The following is a 15,922-nucleotide window of genomic DNA, read 5'->3' on the forward strand; positions in this document are numbered from 1 at the left end:
CCAGAGGGCAGAAACCCCACTGTTTGGCGGGAGGGCCTATGATCTGAAATCGGGGGTGTGGAAGGCGCCCCCAGAGTGAGTTGGTTACCGCCCTATTCTAATAGCTTGAAGTCTGGAACTGCTGCCCCCCAGCGATGTGGGGCTCTTGGGCCAAAGGTGCCCTTAAAACCTTTAGGGATTATGGGCAAGGGGGTTGAGCTGCCCCCCTTGTGCAGAGCCTGGAAGGAAAGGGATTGAGGGGCAGGATTGCCTTATGGTTGAAGTATAGGCTGGGAGTGAGTCACTGGTGCAGCCAGGGGCCATGTCCCGTGTGTGCCCACATGCCAAGCTATTAAATTCTCTGGTCTCCGCCTCTTTGGCCGGGACCCAGGGATAACCTTCCTGTCCAGGGCCTTCACGCTAGGGGTTTGCGAAATGCCTCGTGTGGAGGAGGGGGATGGTAACCCCTGGCCCATGGTAAAGGCGGGGAAGGAACTGCATCTCCATGGATACAGCGAGGGAAACTGAGCCTCGCAGGGGCAGGGGGTGAATGGCTTGTTGGTCCCCGCAGCTCCCGTTGAGTGGGCCGAGGGCACGCTCGGGGACACGGCCTGGGAGTGCCTTGCTCAGACTCACGGGGAACCAGGGGTAGGAACAGAACCCAGGACTGCTGACTCCCTGCCCAGTGCCCTGGGCGCGCGTGCTGCCGCCTGCTCTTCAGTGTGTGTTTCCAAGTGCACCGAGCGCACACGTGTGTGTCGGGGGCGTGCCGGGGGAAGAGGGAAGGGGCTTGCAAACCTCTCCACTGCTGGTACACCAAGCAAACGACCAGGCTCCTGAGGAAGTCGCGAAGGGCTCGGCCTTGCCGCCCTGCCTGCCGCGAGCGCACCTGGAGCCCCGCTGAACTCCCCGAGAAGGGGCGTTGGCATCCAGTGCAGGTTCTCAAGCCCTCCGCAGGGAGCTTGGCCTCCTCTCCAGCTCTGCATTGCTCCGAGGGCAGCCGGCTCCGGGTGAGAGGAATTCCGTATTTGGGAAAGAAACGAGGGGAGGGGGCTGCCCAGGAGCTGCCTTGAAACCAGGGTTTCCCTTTCCTTTATAGCAGCGCATGCGCTCTCCATGCATTTGTCTTACTCATCGCTCTGCTTAACAGGCAGGAATGTGTGGTTGCTGAGCACTGCGTAGCTTGTATCGCCAGTGGGGGCGGGGGGAGAAAATGGGGGGGGGTATACTTAGCGCTGTCACGGCATTAACCAGGAGGACTATTTTGTCTTCCCTCCACAGCCTGGAAGTGTCTCCTAAGGTAGAAACCAGCTCAGATGCACCTTCTCACTTTTCCCCTTGCTCCCCTGCCTTGTGCCCTCCTGCCGGTCGCATGCTAAGCACTAACCTTTTAACCGCTACTGAAGAAAGCCAGTTTGGATGCCTGTCCCTTACCAACCCGTTCCTCCACTCCCTGCACAGCAACCCTTTCTTTGAGGACCTCCTCGCTGACCAGGTACTAAACTCTCCTTCCCCTACTCACTTTTTCTCTAGTTTCCAGTCTGGTCCGCATGCTACAAAAGAGGTCGGTGGGCACCTTTATTCCTCTGAGGATTACAGTTCCTCTGCCTCCGTAAGACTTAACGCACCACAGCAGGAGCCTTGCGTCCAAAGCAACGCTGTTCCAGAAGCCACAACCACATCCCAAGAGCCCCGCCCTCCTCCAGAACGGACTCCTGCTGCGCCTCCCGTCTTTGAGTGGGATGACACCTTTGATGCCTTTGCGACGAGTCGACTCAAACCAGAAATTCGGGAGGAAAGCCTCTTGGCTTCGGTAGTCATGGAGGACTTGGCCTATGTTGACGATCCAAGTCCAACGGAAAGCCCAGCTGAATGGGTTCAGGAAAACGAGACTGAGATAGCTGAGACTGAGCCATGCGCTGCCGATGACGTGGTGATAGGCCCGCGCTCCGGGGCAGATGTCACTGTTTTACAAGGAACAGAGACACGTTTACCGAGGACCGCGCCGGAAGCTACAGTGAGAGAAGATCATATGTTGGGTCATTTGCCTTTAAGCTCTCTGTTGGAGAGTGAGAAAACTAGCTCCTCTCCAACTTGGACAACCTGGTCAGCATTGGGAGCTTCAGGGAAGGAGGCGGATGCTGCAGAATTGACTACTCAAGCCAGTGCCAGGGCGAAATGGGACAGAGAAACTGTGCTTGTAGAAAAACCCACGGTAGCATACAACGAGGAGGAGCTAGCCAGCGCAGAGGAAGATGAATGGACGACCACAGCCACGGAAACAATTGGTGGTCTGTCGGAAAGTGACCAAAACATCACCAAGAAGGAACACGACGTTGAGGAGTGCATGGGCAGACAGCGTCCATCTTTAGACGAGGGCATCTTTGAAGAGGAAGGCAGTCCTCAAAGTGCCTCCTGCCTATTGACCGGAAGCAGTGTAGCCTTGGAGGTACCCATTGAGGCGCTTCCTGCGGAGAACGCTGCCCTACCACCATTGGTGTCCCAAGTGGAAGCAGCAGAGAAGTCGCCAACTCTAGTTGACACTGGTGATGATCGGGAGTCTAGTAACACAGACAATGAGATGATTGATATAAAGGCACCGGCAGTGATACAAACAAGTGCACGGCTGGAGGCAGATGAAGCCAGCATGAAACTAGGTTCCGACTTTCACGAGAGAGATGTCCTCTCTGCTGCCTGGACTGAGACCCCGGAGAGACAGGAGGAGTGCAGTGTGGCAGCTGGTTTGGAGATAACGGCGGGGGTACCACCACCAAAGCCTCGGAGATGGTTCACGCCCCCGGATTTCAGCGAGGAAGATGCCGAGGCCAGTTTAGACATGCAGAGGAGCCAGCAAGGCCACGACTATCGGTGTGAAAACAAGGAGGGCCCAGAGGTGGCAATGCAGCCGGAACACTCCTTTGTAAGCAGAGAGAACGTTTCCCCCGTGGCACCCAGCCCCCGTGTGTTGGGAGCAGCGATAATTGAAGCAAAAGCGAGGCGCGTCCCTTCGGTGGCTGAAGACGTTGTATCCGCCATGGAGGACTGGGGGGCTCATTTGAAGGTAGGAGCTAATGAGTACACAAAACGGGACACCTCTTCTGGGGAAAAGCTGCTAGAGCTAAATGAGGCGGCTGGGGCCGTGCAGTTCGAGACTTGCCCTTCGAAATTCTCACTAGACAGATTAGGCCTGTCAGGGGCTGGAGAAGACGCAAAGGAATTGGGAGTCGACGAGCCAGGCTTGCCGCCTCCGCTAATTGGGGCTGCCCAGTCACAACAGCTCACCGAGGGACGCCCCGCTGGGCAGACCGGCGGCGCCGGGTGGGGCTTGTCGGAGATGGCACTGGCGTTCCCGGAGAGGAAGGAAATACTCCCCGAGCAGCTGATTGTTTCCGAGCCTGATACTCCCAGAGACCCAGAGTCCAGCCCGTCGGCGCTGTTCTGCACAGCTCTGGAGGAGCAGCGGCCAACGCACTACCCCAGCCCGGCTAACCATCTGGACAGGTTGGCTCTGCAAGAGCAGCCCTCCGAGCCCAGGCCTGTAACGGGGCAGGGAGCTAACCAGGGACATCCTAGCAAAGCGCCCGCCCAGCCTGCTGAACTGGCGCCTCACGCCCCAGAAGCGTTAGGGAGCCCGACCTGGGCGTCGGAGCAGGGTAGCTGCTCGGCTGACGGAGCTGCGCCACTGTCGGGTCAGCGGCCTAGCTGGTCAGCAGATCGAACGATGGACTTCAAAAAGGCTGACTTCTGGAGGCCGGTGAGCAGGGAGGAGAGCAGCCAGCAGGATGACCTTTCACCCCTGGGCAACCCTTTCGCCCCCAGAGCCAGCTCCTCCTCCCCAAAGAACCCCTTTGTGGAAAAGCCACCGGACGCGCTCCCGATTCAGGCCACCTTGCCCAAAATGCCTGGTCAGGGAGGCTTACCCGCCAAAGACCTTCATGAGGAAGCTGCTCTACATGGCTTCCAGCCCGCTAACCTCCCTGGGGACCAGCCTCCCTTCTTGCATGGCAACCAGCCCTTGGCCTTCTCCACACCTTCCCTTGTGGCTGCGACTAACCCCAAGCAGTTCGATTTCCCTTCCCCCATCGCGTGCCCTCCAACTGGCGGGGGGCCTGCAGTGACCAGCCGGGCAGCGGCCCAGTCCTCCTGCCCTTTGCTGCAGACCAGTGGCTCGAAAGCCTCAACGCTCACGGTTTTGCCCAAGGAGACACAGCCGGCTGAGAAGCCCTCTGTCCATCCGACAAGCAGGTGAGCACGCTGGGGGAGGCGAAGGGTGTGTCCCAGAGGGAAAATAGCCCCCTTTCTCCCTTGGGCCTTTAGAAGCACCTGCAGATAGTGCATCCGTTGGCCGGAGTTGTCAACAGGAAACTGCCGTGGCCAGCCTTATTTTCCTGCCCCATCCCTCAGATCTGCACCCGTTTTAAAATAAACCCTGTAGCCCCAGGAGTGTTTCACTGGATTGGCTTAAATCTTCAACTCTAGTGGACCAAAATTGGGAGTCTCCTCAGCTGTCCTGTGCTTGCCTAGAACTAGGGTGCAGATGTTCCCAAGATTTGCCCTGGCTGAAAATCGAACCCCTGCAGAACTGTGAAGGCTGTTGATGCTCAGTGAGTTGTGCTAACGTCAGCTCCTCACAAGCTTTCCCTTGCCCCCCATGCACCGCTTTTGCAAACTACGTGCCGCCTTGTGTGTGTCTGGCAAGGGGGAGCCCCCAAACGTCTGCCCATTAACGCTCTCATGAAATGCATCGTAGCATGTTGGCCGCTGATTCAACCTCCGTTCATTCGGCTTTGGTTTCTTTTTTTTGTCGTGGCCCTTGGGTACTAAAACGCTCTTCTCTCCGTAGCTAGCCAGAACTGCTGCCGAGACCAGCCTCCGCTGAGGAATCCCAGGGATAGACAGTGAACAGAATTTGGCCCAGAAATATTTGGGGGTGAGGGGAGTGATGAGGGAATGTCTATTTCTAAGCACTGTTCAGAGTTGTGTAACTTGTAGAAATGGAGGGAGATTCTGTAGCGTTGTGCTCTGTGCTTGATCCTGTTTTCCTGGTGCAACTTCCTGTGGCCTGACTGGGAGAAGAAGGGAAGGGATCTGTCTTTACTCATCTACAAGGGGACCTATCACATTCACGGCCGTGCAAAATGCATCGTGGACAATGAAACCTGGTGTCTTCTAGTGAAATCTGGCCTCTTGTGCACTATTCCGTGCAGAGTTCAAGGAGGGTGGGGGGAGACCAGTGGTTTCCAAATTCAGGTCCTGACTCAAAAAGGGAGTTGCGGGGGGAACACAGGGTTATTTTAGGAGGGTCACGGTATTGCCACCCATAGTTCTGTGCTGCCTTGAGCTGAGCAACTGGAGAGCAGTGGTTGGAATGTTGGCCGGGTGCCCAGTTCGGAAGGCAGCAGTGAAGAAATAAGGATGGCAATGCCATACATGTCACCCTTATTTCTGTTCTGCTTTCAGAGCTGGGTGGCCAGAGAGAGGCAGCTGCTGATGGAGGGCCCAGCTCTGCAGCAGCAGTGCAGAAATGGGTTGCAATTCCATCCTATCCCATCCTTACTGCTGCGCTGCTGGTGGTAGTAGCTCTGCCTTCAGAGCTGGGCATCCGGCCAGCAGCCGCTGCTCTCCAGCTGCCCAGCTCTGCAGACAGCGCTGCTACCCACAGCAGCGCAGAAGTGAAGGGAGCAGTGCTGCAACCCCCCCACCCATCGCGACCCTACCACAACTCCTTGGGTCAGGACCCTACAATTACAACAGTGAGACATTTCGGATTCAAATAGCTGAAATAGTGAAACTGAGCCTTTTAAAAAATCCCATCACCATGAAATTGACCAAAATGGGCTATGAACATGCACATCAAGGACCAAATCCTGCTCCCAGATTGGAAGTGCCTATTGATTTTAGGGGGAGCTGGGAGGACCCATTTGAGAGCTGTCTTAGATGATCCATTAGGCCCTTACTTCTGGTACATCTGGGAAAGCATCGTTCTAAGAAGCTGGTAGGGATTTCGCTGTTTCAGCAGCCGGAGAATCCTTTTCCAGCTCATGAGGAGATACAGTAGAATTCCCTTGTCCTTATAGGCCCTGAATTATGGACCTTTCACATATAAAGCTCTCTGGCTGTGTCTAGACTGGCCAGTTTTTCCGGAAAATCAGCTGCTTTTCCGGAAAAACTTGCCAGCTGTCTACACTGGCCGCTTGAATTTCCGCAAAAGCACTGACTTCCTACTGTAAGAAATCAGTGCTTCTTGCGGAAATACTATTCTGCTCCCGTTCGGGCAAAAGGGCCAATATAGACAGCTCAGATTGGTTTTCCGCAAAAAAGCCCTGATCGTGAAAATGGCAATCGGGGCTTTTTTGCAGAAAAGCATCCAAGCCAATCTAGACGCTCTGTTCCAAAAATGCTTTTAACGGAAAAGTTTTCTGTTGAAAGCATTTCTGGAAAATCATGCCGGACAAGACGTAGCCTCTTTGTTTTCATGCTAAATGACCTCAGGGTCAGGCCATTATTTTTCCATGTAAGGGCTCCACGCCGGCCAGAGCCTTGGATTGTGCTGTCTTTAATTGAATTATTCGTCCTCGAACAGGTAACGTGGCTCAAAACTGCAGGTAAAGAAATACTTGTGTATAGAGAAGCACTGCCATCCTTCATGGAAGGAGACGTGTCCTGCCAATCCAAAGAGGGCAATACTAGGCAGCAAGAAATGTGTGGTCCCCTCAGGCTCTTTGTGTGCAATATTCACTGATGGGTTAGTTGCCATCTTCGAACTGACTGTATAGACTTAAGTTTGGAGAAGCTTTTTTGGGGCGGGGGGGGGGGGCCGCTGACCCGCAGAAAAATGAATTGGGGCTGCACAAAAATGAAAAGCAAAAAAACTCCCCCAAAACACACCTCACTGTTGTGGCTCCTGACCGAGAAGCAAAAGACACTTCCCACATTCCCCTTGCACACCAGAGCCTACAGGACCCAGGTAATAGATTTTGTGGGCCCCCTTAGGGTCTTGGGGCCAAAAGGGGTTCAGTGTGTGGGAGGAGGATGCCGGGAAGCGGACTTGGAGTGTGGGAGGTTGGTGGATCTGGGCGGGAGGTAGGCTGCAGGAGTGGGAGGGCTGGGCGGGAGGTAGGCTGCAGGAGCGGAGTGGAGTTACATAAGCGGCCTGAGAGTGGGGGTGCCCCATGGCTGGAGCACCCTCACCAGCTCCCCAATTCCTGAGCCTCTGGGGCCAGAGCCAGGCAAACTGGTGGCTAGATTTGGCCCCCGTGCCATAGGTTCCCCAGCCCGGTACAGTCCAGGGCTAGTCTCAGCTGTGGGAAGAAGGATGCATTTGTGGTTGAGGCCCAGGACTGGAATCTAGGGGAGCTGAGATCTGGGGCTCCCACCAACTGAACATGGCCAAGCCACTTAACCTCCAGACGCTCCAGTTTTTCCATCTGTAAGATGAGGTACTTGCCTGATGGGCCTATCGTGAGGTATAACTAATTAAGATTAGGGATGTTAAATTGCGGTTAATTGACTAGTCAAGTAGTCGATGGAATTTCCATTGACTACTCGTCTAGCTGATAAGCACTTCTGCATTCCTCTTTTGAAATGTACAAGGGCCCCCGGTGGGGCTCTTGTACATTTCAAAGGAGAAATTCTGCGTGCAGCCCAAGGCCAGAAGGAAGTCCGGCTGACTCCGAGCTGCACATGGCATGCCTGCTTTGAAATGTACAAGAGTCCCCAGCGGGGGCTCTTGTACATTTCAACGGAGGAATGCGGAAGTGCCTATCGACTAGACAAGGCAGTTGGGTTGTTGCACACGCAGTGCACGCTGGGGAGGCCTTTTGTACAAGGACACCCTGCTCAGCGAGGCCATGGAACTGGGGCAAGGGATGTACAACGGGGATGGATCGGGGCACAAGGTGCATGAGAACGACTCCAGCTGTTGCTGCCATGGTGTACGTCCACCACCATGAAAGTGGCCACTCCCCACCCTCTGCTCCCGGAGAAACTCCATAGCTCTGAGCAGCTGGGCTAGGGGAAGACACTGAGTAAGTATGTGTGGGCCGATTGTACTGTGGTGCACGCATGTGCAGGAATGGGGACTGGAGAACAGGTCGTCCTCTGCAGCCTTCCCCAGTGCTTTCCACCAGCCCATCGTCCAAGAGCAAGACTCGTGCACCTTCCCAGAAGGGCTTTCCGGTAATGACAAAGCGATTCCAGCCCTCAGTGATTCCGCCTGCCAGGTGGTAGGGCGGGTAGTCACACAGACGAACCAGTTAGACCTTTCCACTGTCACTCGCTCCTCTAACATTCCACCAACACCAGCAGAAACGGGATTGAATCCGGACAGGCGGACAGCCGGTGACAGGGAGAATAAGCACGTCGGTATCTTCTAAACTGGCTTTCAGGTCAGTTCACACACGGAAAACCAAGACGGGGCAAATCTTCTGCCCGGAATAGAGCAGGATGTTTTACGTTAACTCTGCATGGTGACTGCCACAAAGCCAGGCTTGGTTTCATACAAGTTCAGAGAATTAAAATAGAATGTTGTCTGTGCTGACCACCTGCATAGCACAAGCCATAGAATTTCACCCTGTAACTTGTCTCATGATAGTAAGATGCAGCTCTAGGGGTCAGAGTGGACCACAAGCTAACTGTGAGTCAACAATGTGACACTGTTGCAAAAAAAGCAAACGTGATTCTCGGATGCATTAACAGGTGTGTTGTGAGCAAAACATGAGATGTCATTCTTCCACTGTACTCTGTGCTGATTAGGCCTCAGTTGGAGTATTGTGTCCAGTTCTGGGCACCATATTTCAGGAAAGATGTGGAGAAATTGGAGAAGAGAAACGAGAATGATGAAAGGTCTAGAAAACATGAATTATGAGGGAAGACTGAAAGAACTGGGCTTGTTTAATATGGAAAAGGGAAGACTGAGAGGGGATATAACAGCTTTCAAGTATCTAAAAGGGTGTCACAAGGAGGAGGGAGAAAAATTATTCTCCATAACTTCTTAGGATACGACAAGAAGCAATGGGCTTAAATTTCAGTAAGGGAGGTTTAGGTTGAACATCAGGAAAAACTTCCTGTTAGGGTGATTAAACACGGGGATAAATTGCCTAGGGAGATTGTGGAATCTCCATCACTGGAGATATTTAAGAGCAGGATGGACAGACATCTATGAGGGATGATCTAGAGGATGCTGGGTCCTGCGGTGGGCGCAGGGGACTGGACTCGATGACCTCTTGAGGACCCTTCCAGTTCTAGTATCCTATGGTACTAACCTGGGCATCGTCTACGTATTGGGGTTCTACCATTGATGTTGTGGTCTTGGTCTTGGCTCTGATGTGACTCAGATTGAAGAGGCTACCATCCATCTTTTAGGTTATTTCAACTCCACCTGGGAGATCGTCTCCAATGACCTGGAGCATGGCTGCCAAAAAGATATTAAATAGCATTGGTGTGATCACACACCCTTCTTTGACTCGAGTCCTTACGTCAGTTGGTTCAGTTGTGTCGCCATTGCTGAGTATCACGGCCCGCAAGTTGTCGTACAAGAGATGTATAATACTGACAGTGTCATAGGATCTTCCAGAGGGCCTCGCGGTTGACGGAGTTAAATGCTTTTGTTGAATTGAAGAATGTCATATACAGAGGCTGATGTTGCTTCCGACGCTTCTCTTGTATTAGGAGGGCAGAAAAGATTGTATTGGTCATTCCTCGCCTTAGTCAGAAGCCACATTGTGACTCCGGAATGGCTTCTTCAGTCAGTGGAAAGAGGCAGTTGAAAAGGACTTGGGTGAGAATTTTATCTGCAGCTGAGAGCAAGGAGATCCTTCGGTAGTTTCCGTGGTCTGTCCTGTCACCCATCTCAAAGATGGTCACTATGATGGCATCTCTGAGCTCGCTGGGTACGGTTTCCTCTCTCCAGATCATCAGAATGAGGGAGCATATGCACAACAGCAGGGATGGTCCTCCTTGCTTGAATGTCTCAGCAGGGATCCCGTCAGTGCCTGTGGCCTTGTTGTCTTTCATCTTTTTTGTGGTTGCTTGGATCTCGCAGATGGAGGGTTCATGATCCAGACTGACACAGACAGGTAGGCTGGTGATCACATGGAAAATGCTGTCATCAACAGTAGCGACACGGCTGAACAGAAGATGGGCTCCAAGCAATCATCGACGTTTTCGCCATGGCCTACCGCAGGTTGGGACCGACTCTACGCACGAAAGACCAAGGTTCTCTTTCAGCCTACACCCACCACACCGTTTCCCGAACCAACCATCCCGGCGGACGTCCAACTGCTGGAGAATGTCAACCAGCTTCCCTGATCTCAGAAGCGATCTGCCCAGCAATGCTGCCATCGACCATGAAATCTGCCACCAAATCTCCAGTGCTTACGGACATTTACGGAGGCACGTTTTCGTTGACCTTGATCTCAAGATGCAGACCAAGATCGACGTCTACAATGCCGTCTTCATCCCAACCTTGCTGTATGGAGCTGATGCCCGGACTCCAAAGGGACCTGAGCAGAATATCGGGCAGGCGTGGCCAACCCGCGGCTCACGAGCCACATGCGGTTTGTCCCCCCCCCCCCCCCCCAATCAGTGCGGCTCGTGACGCAACCTCCATGCCCCCTGAATATGGCCCACGCCTCCCAGCTCCCCTGTGCTTACCGGGGGAGGGGAACTGTCTGGATCAAAATGGCAGATCCAATATGGCGGCTGCGGCTGCTGAGGCCAAAAAGCCGCCTTAAAGGGCCGGTCCTCTCTCTTGTAGCACAAGAAAACAAAAACAAAAAAACACTTTTTGCCCTAGCTCTTTGTGCTGGATCCAGCTGGATCTTGGCTCTTTGTCCGGAACAGACTGGCCACCCCTGATATTGGGCATCACGCAGCAGGACAGACAGACCAACGTTAGTGTCCTTGCGAAAGCTGATTCCTGCAGCATCAAGGCAATAATTGCCCACAGGCAGCTACGATGGTCTGGTCACGGTCAGGAGGCCTGACACGCTTGCCTGAATGGATTTTCTGCACTCCGCTGAGAACCGGGACAAAGTCTCGTGGTGGGCAGAAAAGGCGCTACAGGGATGTTCTTAAGAACACCTTGGTAAAGTGCGGCATTGATGTGACACCTGGGAGAGGCAGGTGAATCGGGTAACCTGGAGGACCACCATCTTTGAGACCACCTTTGAGATCAAGTGACATCTCCATGAAGAAGATCAGAGAGCCTGACATAAGGCCTGTATTGGAGCAGCTGGTCTCAGCACCACTGGCGGTAGAGACCTCATGTGTACCCACTGCCAGAGAGTGTTCCTTGCCAGAATTGGCCTACGTTCTCATCTACGTACTCATCAGTTAGAGGCATCCAAGGGGAAATCTTATTCGCTTTGAGGGATCCCAGAGGCAAGTAGGTCTCCTCTGAGTAGACCCCAATCTCCATGAAGATTGGTGGCTTGTCTGTTTCTCTGGTTGATCTTAAACCACTGTGAAGTTCACAAAAATTGACACTTTCCAGAGCCTCCGGGTGCTTTCTACCGTAATGTAAACTCCACGATGCTCTGTGATGTAGGTCATTATGAATTCTGTTGTAGGGAAACTGAGGCACGGGGAGCAGCTGAGAGACAGGTCTGAAAATGCATGAAGAATGAGTAGATGGAGCTGGGATTCGAACTGGAGACTGCTGGCACTAGTCTTGTGCTATAACCGCACGCCTTGGGAGAGCCGCCGTGTGCTTGCTAGGCGCTTCAGGTTCCTCGGCGGCAGTGCGCGATGGGACGCGACGTGTGCGTCAGCCGTGGGTAGTGTTCTTTGCAGGGTAGCTGCTGAATGCGCAGTGTGCTTCCCAGCATTGGTTTGTGCTTGTTACTCCGTGTCGTGGCACAGGTTTTGTGTATCCTCTGCCCGTTGTTCCCTCTCTTCCCCATGGGGTGGGTGCTGTTTGCCTCAGGACACATCTTTCTGCAGGGCTGTCTCTGCAGGGGCGGGTGCCCGGCACTGGCCCCCACACACGGTCCTGCGAGGGTCCTGTGGAGGTTGCCAGCTCTCCTGGGCCGGATGCCATTTGCTGCAGTGGCGTTCGGCCTGGGAGAGTTGGCAACCGGGAGCAGCGCAGGGAGGGAGGCTCAGCCGCAGCGTCAGGGCAGCGGGTGGGTGGCGAGCAGCGCGGAGGGCGGGCTGGAGGAGCAGAGCGCAGCCGCGCTGCTGGCCAGAGAGACGCAGTGCCTGGTGAGGTGGCTGTGGCTGGCCAAAGCTGCCGCTGAGCCTGTGGGGGGGAGGAAGCGACCAGGAGATGGGGCTTGGGGCTGCTCAGCCCACAGGCTGGCCGGCCACCCCGTGGCATAGGGCAGTGGTTTTCAGAATACGGGTCGTGACCCAGCACTGGGCTGTGGCAAGTCAAGCACGGCGGCGTCTGGCCGTGTAGGGTGCCCAGGTGACTCGCGGGGTTGCTATGGCAACGTCCGGCCTGTCCTGGCACCTTGGACCACACTGCGCCCCACAAGTGGCCAGCAGCAGGCCCAGCTCCTAGGCCGGGGCCACGGGGCTCTACATACTGCCCTCCCCCTGAGCACCAACTCCACGCTCCCATTGGCTGGAGCTGGTGCTCGGGGATGGGGGAGCAGTGCATGGAGCCCTGTGGCCCCCAGCCTAGGAGCTGGGTCGTGACCCGTACTTTGAAACCCACGGCATTTGCTTGTCCCATCCCGGACAGAGGAGGGGGCCGCTGCTGCCTCTCTCCGACCCCTGCAGACAAGCCAAGCTCCGGGCGCCTTTTTGTCCTCAGCCTGGCGGGTTTCTTCGGACAGAAGTGGGAAAACCAAGGCCTGTCCTTAGGCACGCGCAGCTGCGTGGGGCACCGTGCCGGTGGTTTTCAAACTTTTTTTCCTCACGGCCCTATTGAAGAAAATTGGTGATGCCCGTCACCCTGTGGGGTGGGGCTGGGAATGAGGGGCTCGGGGTGCAGGAGGGGACTGGGGCAGGGCGTTGGGGCGCCAGGTTGGGCCTGAAGTTACTTCCAGCGACTCACTCAGCAGAGCAGCGGGGACTCAAAGGCTGCTTCCCGCCTGCCCTGGCGCCTCAGACCGCGCTGTGGTCTGAGTCCCGGGCGGGGGCGCACAAGCGGTTCTGCGCGCTGCTCTTGTGCACAGGCCTCTGTCCAGGATGGGGCAAGCAAATGCTGATTCGGTGGCTCCCGCGGGCTCCTGGCAGGTTGCCATGGGGGCACTCGGGTGCAGTCCCGGTGCACGGGGCGCGGGGCGGCAGTGGCTTGCGTGGTGTAGGCTCGCTGTCAGCCCTAGGGTAGGCACGTCCCACGATCTTTTCCAGCAGGCTGCCGTTCCCCATTGAGTCTGAAATACACCGAGCCAAGCCAGACTCTTAGGCCCAGGCTTGGTCAGCAAGGGCCTGAGCCGGGCCCCGAGCCTCAGCGAGGCCAACCTGCCCCCAGACGGAGCACATGGAAAGCCTGGGTCGGTGAGGTGTGGCTGCCGGACTGCAGGCCCCAGAATGCAATGCTGCCATCACAGCCCACAGAGACCAGGGTGCCAGCATGGAGCGGGGCCTGACTCCCTGTGTCCAGAGGAAGAATTGCATTGTGGGACTTGTAGTCTCCAGGGGTGGCTGCGTGGCAGGGTTCTGTGGGCTCTCGGTCCACCCCTCCCCCCCCACAAGCGCAGGTAAACAGTGCGGTGCATGGCAGCTGTGGGGACCCCCTGACTGACGTACAGCTAGCTCCCCCCCACACACACGCAGAGCAGCCAAAGGGCAGATGTACGTCCTTCCCCATCCCCCAGCTCTGCCGGGCGTTAACTCTCCCCCTTCTTTGCTCCTTTTAGTCCTCATCCCGTGAAGCCCATAAGCGCGGCAGAGGTCTCCGGGGAGAAGCAGCAGCACCGATCCCCCCTGACGACGGCCCTGAGCAGCGGCCTGGAAAAGCTGAAGACGGTCACCACGGGCAGCATCCATCCGGTGGCCCCTTCGTCGCAGCCGGGGAAAGCGGAGCCCAAGAAGCTAAAGGTGGGGTCACCGCCACGCACCCACGGCGCCACCCCCCCTGCCCGTTCATGCCGCCGCCTGGTGCGGCGTGACCGTGGCGATGGGAGCCCAGGATGTCCCTAGCGGAGAGACCGTTGTACGTGGGAGCCTGTGAGGCCACGGGACGGCCTCGCTGCCGCTCGTCCTAGCCACTGTTCTCAGCATCGCCCTGCACTGATGGGGGAGGGTGGGCGCGGTACCCGCTCTTTCCCCTTGTCTCTCCCCTACCAAAGGGGGTTACCGGTGCGTGTTCGTGCTGCGGCAAAGGCTGCCCCATGGAATAGGGATGCGAACGTGTATCCTCATGGTTACACGCAGCCTCAGTCCTCCCCCCACTTCCCTCACTGCCTGGATCAGGCCATGAGGAAGGTGGGAGCCGGCTTTTAAGCTGGCTCCCCATGCATGGCTGACTCCTCCTCCCCCGCAGCCTTCACAGGGGCAGCAGCAGCACAAAGGGGTGGAATCGGCTCCCTGTGAGCGCCGGCTCCTGCGGAGCTGCCTGTCCCCTTCACTACAGAGGCAGCGGTGTGGGGGAGGAGGGGCAGGCGGGGGCTGGTACATGCGGGGAGCTGGCTTCTGCCGAGCTGACCCCCGACTGTGCTGCTGCCTTTGATACAGAGGCAGCAGTGGGGGAGGGGGCAGGTGGGAGCTGGTACTTACATGGAGCCAGCTTTTAAACCAGCTCCCATAGAGCTGCCTCCTCCCTCCTTCCCCTGCCCCACGTTGCTGCCTCCCACAGAGGCAGCAGCATAGTGTGGGGGGGAGCAGGCAGGAGCCAATGCTCATGGGGAGCTCAGCCTCTCCGCCCCCCCCATACCACGGAGATGATGCTGGAGGGGAACTGGCTTTTAAGCTGGCTCCGCCCCACCCCCTTCCGACTCCTGCTTCCCCTCCCCCCCACCTTGCTGCCTCTGATACAGAGGCAGCCGGGGGGCGGGAAGCACGTAGTCGAGTAGTCACTCGAGTACCCGATAAGCCTATGCTTATTGAGTGGCCGATTATTTGCTTACACCCCTAGTGCTAAGAGCGGGGTGGGGGGCACTGGCCGCGGCTTGGGCTACCCACCTGAGTCCAAGCCCGCCCAACCCTCTGTGTCTGACCTCGGGTGGCTAGCCTGCATCTTCACCAGCAGTGCACCGTCCAGACTGCTGCTGCGTACACGCTAGCATGAGTCTGCTGGCCGGGGCCAGGGGGCTCGCTCCCCATGCACCACAGACCTGTCCCAGAGGTAATCAGCCTGCAGGTAATGGCGGGGGGAAGAGGGGAGAGGAAACCTTAGTTTCGAATAGGGCAGCGTGGGCTGGGGGCATTCCACAGCCAGTGGGTGCTGACACCAAAGCACCGACTCTCCTGAGTTTGTGGCTGCTTTCCCGTGGCTCCTGCGATTCCTTGCTCTGTGCCTCCTCCAGTTCCTCTTCCCCAGACTCTGCCGTGCGACAGTTGCTGTGTCTATGCAGGGGGCTGGACTTGGATGACTTCTCAAGGTCCCTTCCAGCCCCTTTGATTCACACGTACCCAGAAATGCCCCCACACAACACCCCCCACTGATGTTCCCGGTGCATCTCAGGAGTCCGCTGCAATCACCGAGCTTCAGTTCCCAGCCCAGCTCGCTAATCCTGTCTGCGTCTGCTCGTGGGCCGGCAGTCACCTCCTGTCCCTTCACGCAATCCAGCTCCGTGGAGAGCCCCCTCGCCGCTTCTCAGTCATGACGCTCAGTCTCTGCTCTCCACTGAATTCCTGTCCCCCTTCGGTGCCCACGAAAGCGGCTGTGCAAAATGCACTGAACTAAAACCTGCGCGGGTGATTCTCTGGCGTGCGCAGATCCGCCCGCGGCACACGCCGCATAGGGTGACTCCCCGCGCCCACGGCTTGCCGCTGTGCTTGGCAGGGTACGGAGCAGGCCCCCTCTAATCTCGCCAGGGATTAGAACTCT

General features: G+C 56.4%; 1 protein-coding gene across 4 annotated transcripts in view; it reads left to right on the forward strand.

Moving 5' to 3' along the window:
- The window catches only part of RAB11FIP5 (RAB11 family interacting protein 5), an 87,010-nt gene that overhangs the window by 66,325 nt on the left and 4,763 nt on the right, over positions 1 to 15,922 (forward strand). The window contains exons 4-5 of one of the 4 annotated variants that reach the window (XM_075931040.1): positions 1,261 to 1,279; positions 1,513 to 1,711. In XM_075931040.1, the coding sequence (XP_075787155.1) occupies positions 1,261 to 1,279; positions 1,513 to 1,569 (76 nt within the window). In that variant the 3' untranslated portion in view covers positions 1,570 to 1,711. Of the gene's footprint in view, positions 1 to 1,260; positions 1,475 to 1,512; positions 4,225 to 13,790; positions 13,972 to 15,922 lie in introns of those variants that run through there. The other 3 variants (XM_075931039.1, XM_075931038.1, XM_014575396.2) reach the window with 3 other exon arrangements.

Source organism: Pelodiscus sinensis, chromosome 5, assembly GCF_049634645.1.
Source record: "Pelodiscus sinensis isolate JC-2024 chromosome 5, ASM4963464v1, whole genome shotgun sequence".
NCBI lineage: Eukaryota > Metazoa > Chordata > Testudines > Trionychidae > Pelodiscus > Pelodiscus sinensis.